Below are 16,018 nucleotides of genomic sequence, written 5' to 3' on the forward strand. Positions count from 1 at the left end.
TTTACCGCTGCAACGTCTTTCGGATCAACCACTAAATGATGACCTATGGCATCTTCAGTCTCCTTTTTCTTAGACAACTGTTTTGATGGATTATGAGGGGGTCATCTTAAGCTTTGAATGGGACTGCGACCGCGAACGCTCCAAGAATGAGGGGGTTTGCTCAATGTTCTGTGAGGACGAAGGGGTGTACGAGGAAGCGATATACGAGCTGTGCCTCGCGGCCTCGATCTTTTTTGATTGTTGGTTTATGTTTGGACGCCCGCGAGGGTCCTCCCGTTTCTCTGGCTCTTTTTTATTTGAGTTGCCGGGAAGAACGGACCAAATCTTTGATAAAGACTTCTTTTCTGTTTTGGATCTTTACGTATCAAAACCGTCTGCTTAAGCTCTTCCATTTCTACCTCGAAGTCTTGTTCTTCTTCCTGTGCGACCACTAGATCGAAGTCAAGCTTCCTCTAGAACGAGTCTATCGATTTTAGTGGAATAGGAACGCCTTTATTAAGGTGTTGCTCCAGCTCACACGCACACGGCAACCCCATAGACGTTCACAACTGGAGTCGGCATGTATGTCCGGACTCGGTCATCTTTTCAAGCTTTCCATACTCCTTTTCAAGTAGCGTAAGAGCCTTAATCGACACTTTATAATGTAGCCTGTAAAAAACCTGAATGTTATGGTCTTTCTTCAACTTAATCCGGGAGTGTTCAAATGTTGCGCCGATTGCAACCTTCTAGGCTTCTATAACCTCAAGGGCATACGCCGCAAGTGCGTGGAGGGTGTTGTTGGCCCCGTTAAGGTGCCTTTTCAAGTTCGCGTGCTGACTATCGACTCGGTTTGTTGTAGTCTCGCCTTAGTTTAACCGATCGTCCATCCAGCAAGATACAAACTTTTCCTTGTCTCGCCCCAGCCAGCTATGATGGATTAGTCCCATACCTCTGAAAAGGAAACAAAAACAAACTTATGAAATGTACTACTAGATTAACTGTATATTTATAATCCGAAGGACTTACTTTCTTTCCCAATATTGCATAACATTTCTTGCAACTTTACGCAGTTATATTCGTAATCATCGAACGTGGGAGACTCACACGACCGTCCACAATAGAGCGAAATATTCTCTTGCCTTGCTATCATAGATACCCTTCCACTTTTTCTTTATATTCTCACGTATGTGCCACCTGCATAGGTTTCTGTTAGCATTCGGGATACTTGTTTACAAGCATTCATCATGGCGGAGTCTCTGTCCATGACTACGACGCGCGGCTTAATAGAATCCTCGAGCATACGTTTGAGGTGCTAGAGGGCCCATGTGAAATATGTCTGGCGTTCCCTAAGTAGTACCGCGTGCGCGATATAGAACGACTTCGACGTCGACGTCACGCCAATATATTGAACAAAAGGCCACTTGTGCATGTTCATGTTGTACGTCGTGTCAATCAACAACAAATGGGGGAACGCACGCCACATTTTAAACGACGTGTCATGAAAAAAGAATACATCCTCTACGCGGTTTGTGGAAGGTTTTTCCCGTGTGTAATAAACGAACCCGTTATTATTTAGGAAGCTTTCAAATACCTGCAACCGGTTTTATATGACGTTAATAAATATTTTTAAACATCCGTTGCAACAAGTCAAATTCAAAAACATGAACCTGCATTGGGGTATCACTAACTCTATTTTCTTTTTTCAACTTCTCTATAAGATTGTGTACGTCCATGTCAATAACGAAGGTTCCAGGAAACCGTTTGCATAAGAGTGAAACAATTTTTTTCGTCTTCAAGCCATCCGTGTGTAACCCCGCAACCATATCAACCTCCTCATTGGACATTCTCCTTAGATACGCGTGACCCTCCTTAAATATGAACGGCTCATAGTTGTGCGTCTCGTTTACGACCTGAAGCTTCCAAATATCACAAACACGGTTGTGCCTTCCTTTTAGCTTAAACAGACAGCCCTTCTTTATACTGCCGGTACGCATGATTGTGGCGGTGAGTTTTGGTTCGCCGCTACGATTGCATCCAAGATCCATGGCGTTTGGCCTAGACCACTGGACAACAACAACACACCCATGCTCCCGACCTTTTTTCTTTGCCCACTCCTCCAGCACCTCACGGGATGAAAATAACTGAAACAGTTATAACATCAGATTTAAAACACGTTCAAACTACTAATTACAAAATATTTTAATTTAACAAAACGTATGGTCTCGTACGTTATTCGTTTTATATGACACCCTCGCCTCGCGAATGTAATTATCACCATCGTCGTCATCATGTTTGTTACCAGAATTATGTTTTCCGTAATCTTCGTCACCAGTATCTTGAGGGGTTTCAAGAATACGGTCCGGTTCTGGTTGTGTCCGATACGAGTCCCCTACCGGTAATGGGTACGAACGTTGACTATAGGAATACGACTTCTCGGTATTAAACTGGTACGAAGGCTGGGCAACGGTATTAAACTAGTACGAATGCTGGGCAACGTAATGCGGGTCTTCTGATAAATGGTATGACGGCTGACCATAATCATGTTCAGGCTGTGACCAGTACGAACTGCTGCTAAGCGCCACATCCCAATGCGGATGGTCATGCGCAAAATATTCCTTACAAAATATATTGTTAACAAATCAAATTTAAAAAATGACTGACGACGGGTAAACCAAATAAACATATGACGATACCTGGTTCAAATTAGGTAACGCCACCTCCCCGTCATAATCTACAAACCCTGGCGGCGCCTGATTCAAATCCGGAATACTTGACTCCTCGTTTGTCCTCGGCGGGCTCGGAAAATAACCGTCGAACATCCACGACATTTTTTGAGTTGGGGTTTGGACACTTTGTATATTCATATATGCATGTTTGCATGCTAATATATACTACAATATTTTCTGGCTGAATAATTGATATGTTCATATACGCCACGTTAAGAGCTCAACGTGGGGTATAAATGGTCAACGACAGTCTGCTTCAATCAAATCATCCGACGACATCGACATCGTCGATCAAATCAGTCGCGTCAACTAAAACACACGGTAAGGGCTACACGCGGGGGTTTGGTGCGGTGTGGGGTGTGGTTAGCAACACCCTTTGGAAAAGTATTAGTTTCATAAAATAAGTTAAATAATAAAATATTTCATTAGATTTGACAGTTTAGTAATTTACAAAGAAATAATATTTGAGTTGAGAGAATGCTTAGTTTAAAATAAAACAAAGGAATGCACTTTGTTATTTTTAAGGAAGAGGTAACTCTATAGAATATTAATTAAGTTTTAGACAAAATGGAAAAAGACGTCATTTATTTTTGCACGGTTTTTCAATGGATGTTTTTTGGTAACCTTAATGACATAAAACATCATTTATATTTGAAAATTCTATCACGTTTTGTCCTTTGACCCTAACCCGGTTAAGTATTTTCGTTAAATTTGGTCATGTGCAATACACATGAGGGTATATTTATAAATTTATAAATATATTTAATAACTAAGAATAAAACGCAGATATGTATGTAAAATAATTTCTCTCTCTCTCTCTCTCTCTCTCATCCATTTTGGCACCAGCACCGTCCAACCACCACCGCCACTATTAACTGGATTGGATGTTGCCCCCGTTTATACACCCAATTTCTTACCATAACCCCTTTTATTATTCTCGTTTTATGTCCGACAATCACTAAATTGATGTTGAGCCGGCCAAACCGAACACGGGAAGGTGATTGGATATGGAAAAGGGGAAAAAATGGCAGAGTTGTATCAAAAATTAAAAGGCAGGGATAATAAGGTGGATTTGTTAAGGTGGGTCTATGTTTCTCATTCACCGGCGTCGCTGCCCTTGTGCCGGAACCCTAGCATTGGGTTTTGGATCTCTGGTGCAACGCTGATGTGGTGGTGGTCCGGTGGGTTATGTGATACAGAGAGAGAGAGAGTGTGTGTGTGTGTTTCAAGAAGGGGAGAGAGCTCTTTGATTTTTCCTATTATTTTTAGTTTTAATTAGTAAGTAAATTATATTTATGAATTTATAAATATATCCTCATGTGCATTTCACATGATCAAATTTAACGAAAATACTTAAATTGATTAAGATTAAAGGACAAAACGTGATAGAGTTTTCAAATATAAAAAATGTTTTCTGTCATTAAGTTTGTCAAATGACGTCCATTGAAAAACCGTGCAAACATAAAGGACGTCTTTTGCTATTTTGTGGTAAGTTTTAACTTTTGTTACAATCAGGCCATTACTGATGTAAAGTTTTGTTCTAACAATGTCACTTAACCTTTATTTAGTGTTTCAATCATATCTGGATAGCAGATTATCTAGGTTTATTATGCACTCTTCTTAAGTAACAAGTGTTTACGGTGCATTCCTCTTAAGTTACCATGTGTTGACTTTACACTCTTTTTAAGCAAACATGTGTTAGTTTACCTAGTAACCTATTATGCAGGTCAAACATCTAGAAATGAAACACTAAATAAATGCTAAGTGACCTGATTTGAACAAAACTTTACACCAATGACCTGATTTAAACAAAGTTAAAACTTGGTTACTACTCTATAGAGTAATCACTTTAAGAAAACGTCTATTTGAGAAAATTTTATTTTGCCAAATTATTTTGTATATAGAAACATATTTTATATTGTAAAAAAACAGAAAGTAATGCTCTTTGAAAAAAGTTTAAAGAACGTTATATTGTTTTGAAATAAAAAATATTACAGTAATGTTTTCTAAAAATTGGTTACGTTTTATTAAAATGTTTAGGAAAAAAACAACCTGATAGATGTTTCTTGTTTAATGTTTATGTAGCATGTCGCTAAATATTCAACCTAAGTTGCTACATGTCATAAACAACCCTTTAGCCATACTTATAAATCTACACTATTGTTGACCACAAGACAATGAACTAAACCCCGACCCAACCAAACCCAAGCTTTGAATAGCAAACAACCCGACCCCAAACTTAAAAAATTTACAAGTGAGCCGAGCTCAAGCTCGAGCGAAACGAGATGAGCTCTCTTAGCCCTTTCGTCGATTGTGTTTGGCCGATTAGAAGAGAAAATACAATCAACTTCACATACCCTTGGTGTCAATTACATTGGGTTATACCATCGGAAACTACAATTGAAACTATCATGGTAAAACCATTTTTTCAATTTGCAAAGTGGCACAAGAAAACCATTAACAAAGATGGGTGTTCGAGTTTTACGACAACGCTTCAGCCATTATTGATCGATGCGAGAGCTGCTGTTCATAAAGGTCCCTGAATATGCGGTATTTAGCATCATGGTACGTTTTCACCCTCGGGTCTTTTGATGGATGTATTACCTGTAATTTAAAAATATAAAAATGATCAAATCCGGTTTAAAATGGCCCAGCCAGCCTGTACTAATATAGGTCGGCTTGTTTGGATGCATACCTGACCAGGTGCATTGAGGGCCTTCATGGCATGTCTGAGAGTAGGATGTTTCTTTGAAGCAACCGCACCAAGAATAGCAGCACCTAATAAAACCGACTCACTTTCACGAGGAAGAATTATAGGGCAACCTGCACCACCATGTGTCGAGAATAAGTGTTAAACCTGTGCTGGCCTTTGAATGTTCTAGATGACTAGTCATCATTCGACAGATAAATGCGGCAAAGTGGGTGGGTCAGACAGATCAGGAAACAAGCAGCATGGTTATTTGGTTAACCACTTAGAGATGAAATATGATCCGGATAGAACTATTATAAGTAAATCGGTCAAAATTGCACCTCTAGAGACAGGCCATAAGGATTAACACTAATGAACTACCATGTTTACAAGTAAAATTGGAAAAAATAAACGAAGAAAATAGTAGTCATGTATAGAAAAGAAAAAAATCAATCAATCAATCATACCCAGTAAAATCCCACCGACAGCAAAGCTATAAGTAGGGTCTGGGAAGGGTGGGATGTAGGCACACCGTACCTCTATCCAAAGGAATAAAGAGGTGGCTTCCAGAGAGACCCTCGGCTCTAAGTACATGTGTATGAAGCAAAATAAAGGAAATCAAAGTTTAACAGCTATATAAAAACTACTGCTAATTATAATAATATTAATAATAAGATCACAGTTTAACAGCTATATAAAAGCTAATAATAATTATAATAATAATAATAATATATGTAAGGGAAATACCATTATGGTATGTGACCTAAATAAGTTAAGTCTAAGCCCTAAGGTATTCAATTCTCTCTAAAAATCCTTAACTTTAATTCTACTTCTCCACGAATTCCTATCCTCAACCATGTCCTCGGAGAGGTTTAGGTCTATCAAATCATGCCTAATCCTCTCATCCCAAGTCAATTTCGGTCGTCCTCTACCCCTCCTCCCCTCTATAGTAATGTTGTCTACGGATCTAACAGGATTCGTCGTCAGTCTTCTCTTTACATGTCCAAACCATCTCAATCTCCACTCTCTTATCTTGTCTGCTATGTTCGCCACCCCTAATCTCTCGCGAAACACAACGTTTCTTATTCGGTCTAGCCTTGTGTGCCCACACATCCAACGTAGCATTCTCATTTCTGCTACCTCCATCTTCCGCACTTGTCCCTTTTGTGATCATACTAAATTCCAATCTCATAATATTAATTTGGGGGAAAATGTGTGGGTTGAGTAACTGGTAAAAATGGCCACATTTTACATACCAGTGAGGTCAACCCATCATCGCTATATTGTCCCTTTTGTATTATATTTATAAAGAGAAATTAATGTAATAAATAAGATTATATGACTACACTTTTATAAAATAAAGATCCAATTTAAAAAATAAATTCTTAAAAATGATTTTAGTAGCAAACACTTTGGGCACCAATTTGGCTCATTGGAAGTAAAGGGACAACCATGACTTGACCAATTCTTAGGTAAATGGGCCATAATTGACACATTTTTAGATTAAATGGATCAAAATTGGCCCTTCTACTTGGTATGCATGAAGTATTAGTGTAGAGGAAGAGAGAGGGAGAGGGAGAGAGACCGATGATGTCAGCATGCTCTTGAATGAACAATGAATTTTTTGAAAGTCCACCCGAAGCAAACAATGTATCAATCTGCAAAATGAATTGGTGATAGCATATTAGGTAACAGTCACAACCACCTGAGTCTTGTTTCAATATGCGTGCATGTAATATAGGGCGAGTATTATTACATAACACTCAACTATTGTGTGAACATATATCTAAGTCACTAAACTTTTTATTATCAAGGTTCGTATTTATGAAAATTCATATTTTTAATATTTTGTCCTTCATGCGACATATGTAGGTTACATACATAAAAACCATCAAACTAACCTGTTCATATACGTTCTAGTTTTGCACTGTTTTAATTTATATGAAAAGTTAAAAACCATCAAACATTGTACACACACGAAAAGCACACTTACTTTGTGCCCATGCTCATTGCAATGTTCAATGATATGACGTGTACCATACGCAAGGCCTTGTAAAGTGGCAAAGTATTGAAGAGCCAACTGTCTTTCACTTGTATCAAGAGTTAAACCAGAAACCATTCCTTTTGCATTTGGGTCTGCAACCGGAGACCTAAACCATATACCTAATATTAGATATGTTTTGTAAAAAGTTAACTTAAAATAAAACAGGTTAAAATTAGATATGTAAACGGAGATGAGCTCAAGCTCTCTTAAGCTCAAGATCGGCTCGTCTATATATATATATATATATATATATATATATATATATATATATATATATATATATACTAGACAGGTGCCCGCGCGATGCAGCGGGAACACATATGACATACCGTTGATAATGGTTTAGTTTCAATTTTTAACGGCAGTGTTTCGGTTTACGATGATCAAAACCCGCTACTAATTATTTATTTAAAATCTATCAAAACTGGATCGCAAACACCACTATGTTAATGTTAACTTTTTAACTAAAAAAAACGTAAGGCGATATTATACTCAAATTAAAGAAAATAAAATTATCTTTTTTATGGTGCCGGTTATTTAAAAAAATATTAGCCTAAGAAAAAAATTTTGGGAGGGTTGGTTTTATAATTTCATAGTTGATAATGTAAAATAGAACGAGGAGTGTTTATAAACATTTTATAGATTTTTAGTTGCATATCTAAGTTGTACTTTAATGCTTCATTGACTTGTACATTATAATCTACAAATCGGTTTTGAAATTTTTTTATATAGAAACATCGACAAAAATAAGCACGTTGTAATGGTTGGTTCGGTTTTTTTAAGAACATTATATATTTAAAAATATAGAAGAAAGCAAAAAATAATGTAAGTTTGTCAATTTTTTGATAAAGATGAGGGGTAAAATGTGTAAACATTTCTAAATATTACAAAATGAACTAAAGTTTAAGGGTATATATTGTAAGTTTTAAGGGGTATATATTGTAAATATAAATTAACAATTAGAAGTCACGGTTAGTGGTGGTTGGTGTAAAGTCAAAAATACCCCTAATTTATTTAAATTTTATGCATTGAAACTTGTACATGTTGCATTATAGATTGGACCTCTTAAAAATTAAGAGGTCCTTGCCATTCTTTTTATATATAGTATAGATATAGATATGTACATATAACTAATTTATTATGTAATATGTTTTACTACCATATTTACCTGTTACCATGGAAATCAGGAAGAACATGCAGATCAGCTGTTAAAGCAGCAATAAACGGAGTTCCCATGTCACGCGTCATTTGTGTTAGTAAATCGTTCAACATTTGAATAAGGGATATATCTGCAAAACACGAAAAAATAATCAACTATAAAACAGTTTCTTTTTTATTTGAAATGTCATAATTTCAATCAAAAATCAACTTTTACTTTGGGAAGCAGCACGGTTTGCAAGATGTGAAGAAGCAACATGATTATCAATGATATAATCCAAAAGAGCACCAGTTGCACTCTGACCCCCTTCGGTTAACCAAAGCTCAGGAACCATAGCTAAACATAATAAAAAGAAACTAAATTAAAATATATATCACCAAGTCAATTCAAAATTAAAATATATATTACTAAGTTACTTCTAATGTAACAAGGATGAAAAGTGTAAATACCAGACCAAAATGGTCCCCAGACACCTGGGATAAACAATTTGCTCCTTGAAACCGCCATATGACAAGTGGAAGTTCCACATACCAACACCATACGCCGGCATATAGCATCATCATCATCAGATTCTGAAAAAACATATTATAATAAAAAAACAAGAATATTTTAATAAACATAAAGCATTTATATAAAATGGGTTTAATGAAGAAGTGTAACCATTAGTTTCAGACTCAGGCACACTTTCCATCACTCCAACGCCGCCAGCATGAGCATCAATAAGTGATGTTCCTACTGGAGTCCCAGTTACAAGACCCAATTCCTGGAAAAAAAAAAAAAAGGAAAAAAATATCTACTACTGATCATAGTTTATACAGGTGGCAATTTTGACCCTTTTAAGAGGGGTCAAGTAGGTCAAATGAAGCCCAAAATGGTTTTTTGATGAGGTTGACAATTTGGGTTCTAACTTCGGTTGGCCGGTGCAGGTCAACCCAAGTACGAGAAAAGATAGCCCTGACCCACACATGAAATGAAATTAATCTGTGTGGGTTTTTGACCGAACATAACCCCGCACGGCCCAACAATGTAAACAAGTCAAATGGGATGTCGAGCAAGGGTGTAAACGAGCCAAGCCAGCTCATGAGCTACTCGAGATCGGCCCGTTAAAAGATCGAAGCAAGCCAAGTTTAAACGAGCTCAGCTCGAGCCCAAGCCAAAAAATAATCTTGTTTAATAGACGAGTGCGAGCCTTAAAAGAAGCTTGCTGAGTTTTCATTATGAGCTCGGGCAAGCTTGCGAGCGTAAATGAGCCTACTATTTATATACTTTTTATTTAATGTATTAAATACACATTTTTGTAATAATTTTTATTATATATAAAATTATGATAAAAATAACTAAAATATTTGGCACACTGGTTGTATACACAACAATATTAATAATCATGGACAAAAAGTTATCAGCGCCAACCCAACCCAACTCTTTTCAGACCCATACCCAAAAGTACCAGTTTTGACCCATTACCCAACCCATACCCGCTTATATTTCCATTCTCTATTATTTGTAATTTTGTAGCCATATCATAAGAGTGGAAAGAATCTAGAACATCGTTGAAAGTCCTTAAAAGTGTAAATAAAAATGTTCCATATTCCCCTAATTTAAAAGATTTGTTGGCTTAATTAATTAATTTATTAATTAATGAACCTCAATAGAACGGCAGTTGAAATCAATGTGAATTCTCCATTAAAAATTTCTTGCCTTCGCAGCTTCAGATGTTAGGCCACTGCCCAGAGCATGACCAGGAAAAGCTACACTTCTTCCTGTCATTTAAAAAGAAAAAAATGAGTTTAAATTTTAGAGTTTTTAAATATCAAATAATCACTTTCAGATTATATACAAACACCCCCTTGTAGAAACTATATAACATGACTGATTAATTAATATAAGTTTCTTAAGTATATCAGATACAAACATAAGCAACAAAAACATAGTTATTAGGCGTGTAAACGAACTGAAAGTTCAGTAAACTGTTTGTGAACTGCCCGATGGGAAGTTCATTAATAAACAAACAAACATGAACAAAAACTTTTGTTCATTTATTTAAATGATGAACAAACATCAGAGCCTGAACATGTTTCTTGTTTGTTCATTCAAGTTCATGAACGCACTTTTATATTCTTGGTTTACATTCTTTTATGTTCGTTAGTTTACATTTTTTTTAAGTTTGTTCGTTTACGTTGTAAATATGACTAGACCTGAAAACGAACTGAAAATTCAGTGAGTTGTTCCACGGGAAGTTCGTTTATAAACGAACAAACATGAACAAACTATTTTATTCATTAAGTTTCACGAAGAAACATGAGCACATGTCTCATTCGTTCATATATGTCCGTATCTTCGTGAAGGGTCGATTAATTCATTTAAATCCGTTTATGTACGTTCGTTTGCATTCATTTATGTTCATTAGTTTACGTTTGTGTAAGTTCTTTACTATATTCATTTAAAAATTTTAGGTCAATTTAAATTTAATCTATTTTTAGTAACTTTTCAGGACCAACACATTGCTTTTCACATTCAGTTTCAATCAGTTTTAGCTCAGTTAAGTTTGTATCTATGTTTAGTTATGTTCGTTCGATATGTTCGCGAACCATTTATTGAAAAACAAATATACACGAACATGAACAAGAAAGCCTCATTCGTTTAGTTGTTTGCGTCGAATCGTTTGTTGGATTAAAGTTAATTTGTGTTCGTTAAAATACCTATTTTAGCATGATGTCCATCAACAAGGTCACGTAGACCGATCTCTTCCCAAAAGTCATCATCCCATCCACACGCTTCCATGTCCCGAGAGCTGTTTTCATCAACATGTTGCATGTGTGCATGACCTAAATATGTCCATTTGCAAACCGTTGTGCACATACTGCGTGTATCATCTCCCGTTGCTCTATGAAAAACATAAAAAAGAGAACACTTAACATATAAAGTCTAAATGAGAATATTAAAGGTATTTTTAGATTTTTGAAGAAAAGAAAGATGTATAGTTTACTTGTATGACAACCAATCACTCAAGTCCATCCACCTCCAAGCCATTGACCAAGATTCTTGTAGATTCTCTTTCACCCACAAAAGCTACAATAGCATTAATAAGTGTTAAATAATCAGTTTTTCATAGCCAGTTTCATACCTAATTCAATAAAACAAACTATAAAAATCAAATTACCAATTTACCCCTCATTTAAACCTAAATCACGTCTTAAAGAGACTTTTTCTTCATTTTCAGAACACATTTCTCCCTTTCTTACAAAAATGTTCTTATTGGTTATTTTATCTCTTAATCCCTTATATAGATAGAAATACTAAAATGATTAAACATCTAGTGGGTCATAATCAAATACAAAACAATGTTAACCTAAAAATGTGGAAAAACAATCTGGGCCCTTTGATCAGATCAGTTTAATAGATAAGATTAAATCGATGGTAGTTCTACAATTAATTGGAATGTATTAAGGCTAAAAAGGTAAAAGAGAGATTTGCCCCTTGTGTTGATTTTTCATTAAAACCACTAGTTCCACCATTTTTTTTAAATCAAATAATCTTTATATACTTCACTATTTTTGAAAGAAAAAAAAAACCCTATACCAATCGGCCATTTTTTTTTCTCTTTAACATGCCACACATGTATACTATTTGATATAATATTTGAAAAAAATAGTGTAACACACTGCTCATACAACAATGGTGTTATACCATTTTAGATGTTGCTACTATAGGTGCCAAAACCCTGCTTTAGTATATAAACACAAAAGCCTTCGCCCATAAAACCCTCACGCGTCCTTAGAGTAAATTGTTTGCTTTCTTAAATAAAAGAAGAGAAACGACATGATTTTAAATGTTACATATTGAAAAAATTACACATACTTATAATTAGGCAAAAACAACCAACAACCAGGCCCGGCTCTAGCCCAAGGCAACCAAGGCGGTGGACTTAGGCCTCCACCCTTGAAAGGCCTCATTTTTAAAACCAGCAGGGGATTTATTTATCTATTCTAATATGCATCTTTCTTTTTAATTTTTACTTATTTTATTATGTCTTTCTTAATGTGAAGTGAGAGTTTTTTATTGACATGTTGGTTTTAATTGAATATGAAGATTTATAATTTTGGCTACTGTTTAATTAATATTACCTATACTTTTCAACTTCAAATGAATATTTATGGTTCTTTTGCAGTTACGGAGTTACTGCAAGGTAAATTACAAAATTACGAGATTTTTTTTTAATAAAAAAGGCCTAAAATTATTATCATGTTTTAGGCCTCCAATGAAGTTAAGCCGGCCCTGCCAACAACCATACCCAGTCATAATTCCCATTAACAGCAACGCCATTAGTAGGGTCTGGGGAGGGTGATATGTAGGCAAACCTTACCACTATCCTAAAGGAGGAAGCATTCTGAAGCATATAATTCTTTAAATCTGATTTAAAATGTGAAATGTAAAATCATATTTAGCTACTTAATACCTTAGGTGGCTGCATTTCAGGAGATATTGAACCACCACAATATTGTAAAACAGGTGAATTAAATGAATTTATTCTTTCAGCTTGCTTTACAGCTCTATGATCCATCCATACTATTACATTTCTTCTAGTATCACCACTCCAAGATACTGAAACAGGTTGACCTTCAGAATCCACAGCAACTACAAAAAGAATCAAACTGAACATTAGATTAAAGAATAAATAATGAAGTAAATGGTAAATGTGGCATGATGAGCAGGTTGTAACGGATCAAAACGGGTAAATATTTGGATAAGTATAAATGGGTTGTGTCAGAGACTCAGATTGACCTGACACACCTTTTGCATGAAAAAAACTAAATAAGACAGCAAAAGACTATTATGCCCCTGACCCAATTCAGTTCCTCCAACAGCTCCTTGCTCGCTAAACAGTATATCATGAGTTGGCTAATGGGCCAAAACAAGTACATTTTGGACAGGCCAAATTGTTGAAATAGGTCGGGTCGGTCAAACTGACACACCGTACTTTGTGCCCAAAAAGTGAACCATACATAACTGAATAGGTTGAAATTGCGACATTAGAGATATGCAGTTATGTATGGTACTATGGTTCATGTTCGAGACATTAGAGATAAAACTTATTGTGAACCGTACATAACTGAATAGGTTGAAAATGTGACCAGTAATAACTAACTTCACAGCTAACAGAATTAGTATAAAGTGTAAACTAACCAAGAGAACAAGTAGCTGCAAAACCGATGCCGGTTACTTCTTCACCCGCAACATCAGAAAGAGATAAAGCTCTTTTAACAGCAGTGCAGATCGCCAGCCAGATATCAGTTGACGATTGCTGGCATTACAAAATATTCAAAAACAAAATAAATAAACGTGACATTTTCAACAAGTTTATTAGCAATGTTAAACTAGTTTATGCACCGCACGTAAAGCAGAATTAATCCACATTAAATAAACACTAGGCACTTTGAGACAACAATTAGGCCAGTGTCCAATTATTAAAATGTCTTGTGATGATGTAATACCATTTCTAGCATTATAACTCTGAATATATTATTTATTAAACACACAAGCATGATATTTTCATGGCCTAAATTCCTACCAAAGAAACTATTATGTATCACCTCGACACAGTCACCTTCTTTCCAAATTTGTATTGGGCTGCTTGCAGAGCCTAGAAGTTTTCCAGCCTCATCAAAAAGGCCTGAAACACACAATATATTATTAATACTGCAATACGTAACAATGTTAGAGTGATTACTTGTGTTTGCTAGAAATAAAAATATAAAACACTCCCATTTTGGTGAGTTATTAATCCTAATTTAAAATTCTTCAAATCAGTAAACACATCAGATTAATAACTAAACTTTTGGTTCATAATACGTTTTGCCTTGTTAAGGGGCAATGTAGATACTAGTGGATAAGCAAATGTTTATACGGAGTATTAAACTTAACATTTGCTTGTTAGCGGATACTGGATAGCAAACAGTATATTTGGGTAATCTTCCAAACAGTTCTAACTTTTAATGTAGTATAAAGGATAACTTAATACCATCTGTCAATGTTTCTAATCCTGCAAATTAGATGTTTTATTCTTTTTGTTTATTTTCATGCTGTCGTGGGCATATATCCATTACAGGAAGATAGAATGGCATTAGAATGTAAACAAGAAACATTATAAGCAAGAGTTGGTTTATCAGTAGGAAGTTTTGACTTTTGACGCACGCTGAACTCAGTAGGATGCATACATCACATACACAATATAGATATAGATACACATATATGTATGTACGTAAATTTTCAGAATCAGCACTCCATCAATCCACACTTAGCTACAAAATTCTCAACCAACTATCAGAATTTCCATAAAAAAATTCTTAGAATTCACATCACTTTCGGAATACAAAGACACCTTAGTTGACTTCCAAAGCTACAGGCATGTATATATTCCCTAATTTATTTAAGACTAAAGTAGAAAATATTCACCAAAACTAAACCCGCAGGATGCTCATGCCTAGAATTTCAGCTATAACAGACATATATATGTACATATATTTTCAGAATCATCAGTCAACTAATTCATAAGTAAGTATCACAATTTCTAAGAGAATTCTTCAAGCTGACATGAACATAATTAGACAAGCACATCTCAGTTGACTTCCAAATACTAGAGTTATGTGTATACATATTATTATCTTCCGTAATTGAAGAGTATGTATAAGTGAAATACTCATTGAGTAAACCTAAACTAACACTGTTATATTCAAATTAAGCATCTGTGTGTGTGTGTTAGAGAGAGAAGACCTGCACGTGCGCTACCGGTGCCGACGTCGATACCTAGAAATATGGAACGACGGTGAAGAGCGGTGGTGGTCATTTGGTGTGAGTTACTGCGGTGCTGCTGCATCGGAACTAGCCTTTTCTACACCACTTGCTGCTGATATTTTTACATAACATTTCTACTTTTTTATTATTATCTTCTTTCTAATTACTCTTTTACTTGCTGATTGAGATTCTACTCTTCTACTTTCATGTCTCTCATTATTTAGTTTAGTTTCTAAGTGTTGTTTGCTGGTTGGATTTTTTAAATGAACGGGGATTATCTCATCGTGTTATCGTGCATTGGCGTGAGTGTTGCCTTAGTTGACGGTTTTACTCGGATCGATGACCAAGAGTGAATAATATGGATATTTTCATTTTTCAAAATCCTATCAAGATTGTTTAATTGGTTCGTTTGTAGGTCTTAAAACCGGATAATGTTATACACGGTTTAAAAATATGTAAAATATAAATAAATAAAGAAAAGTTAAAGCAGTTGTTGAAAGAGTCGTAAACTAATGACAGTTGAAGAAATATTTATTATTAGGAAAATTGGTTTTAAATAATCTAAACTATGGCCTATTGGTAAATATCCATCCCAACTTTACACTTGCCTGCTGGCAGTACCAACTACT

General features: G+C 35.4%; 1 protein-coding gene across 1 annotated transcript; it reads right to left on the reverse strand.

Moving 5' to 3' along the window:
• Nucleotides 1-4,920: 4,920 nt before the first annotated feature.
• LOC143567195 (uncharacterized) lies at nt 4,921-15,441 on the reverse strand. Its single transcript, XM_077053663.1, has 15 exons — nt 15,369-15,441; nt 14,189-14,268; nt 13,782-13,899; nt 13,054-13,232; nt 11,584-11,666; nt 11,297-11,481; nt 10,296-10,357; nt 9,258-9,360; nt 9,047-9,169; nt 8,814-8,933; nt 8,607-8,727; nt 7,388-7,544; nt 6,980-7,052; nt 5,401-5,528; nt 4,921-5,309 (listed from the first exon to the last, which is right to left on the reverse strand). The coding sequence occupies exons 1-15, from the start codon at nt 15,439-15,441 to the stop codon at nt 5,187-5,189; spliced, it is 1,728 nt and encodes a 575-aa protein (XP_076909778.1). The 3' UTR covers nt 4,921-5,186.
• Nucleotides 15,442-16,018: the final 577 nt, after the last annotated feature.

This window comes from Bidens hawaiensis, unplaced genomic scaffold (genome assembly GCF_021521415.1).
Source record: "Bidens hawaiensis isolate Kalapana, Puna unplaced genomic scaffold, B.hawaiensis_p1.1 tig00023233_1, whole genome shotgun sequence".
NCBI classification, from domain to species: Eukaryota; Viridiplantae; Streptophyta; class Magnoliopsida; order Asterales; family Asteraceae; genus Bidens; species Bidens hawaiensis.

Coding starts and splice junctions, on each gene's coding strand:
- LOC143567195 (XM_077053663.1), bottom strand. CDS start 15,441: ATGACCACCACCGCTCTTCACCGTCGTTCCATATTTCTAGGTATCGAC. Junction 13,900..14,188: donor AAGAAGGTGACTGTGTCGAG/GTGATACATAAT, acceptor TTGTAATGCCAG/CAATCGTCAACTGATATCTG. Junction 5,310..5,400: donor CCCTCAATGCACCTGGTCAG/GTATGCATCCAA, acceptor TTTAAATTACAG/GTAATACATCCATCAAAAGA.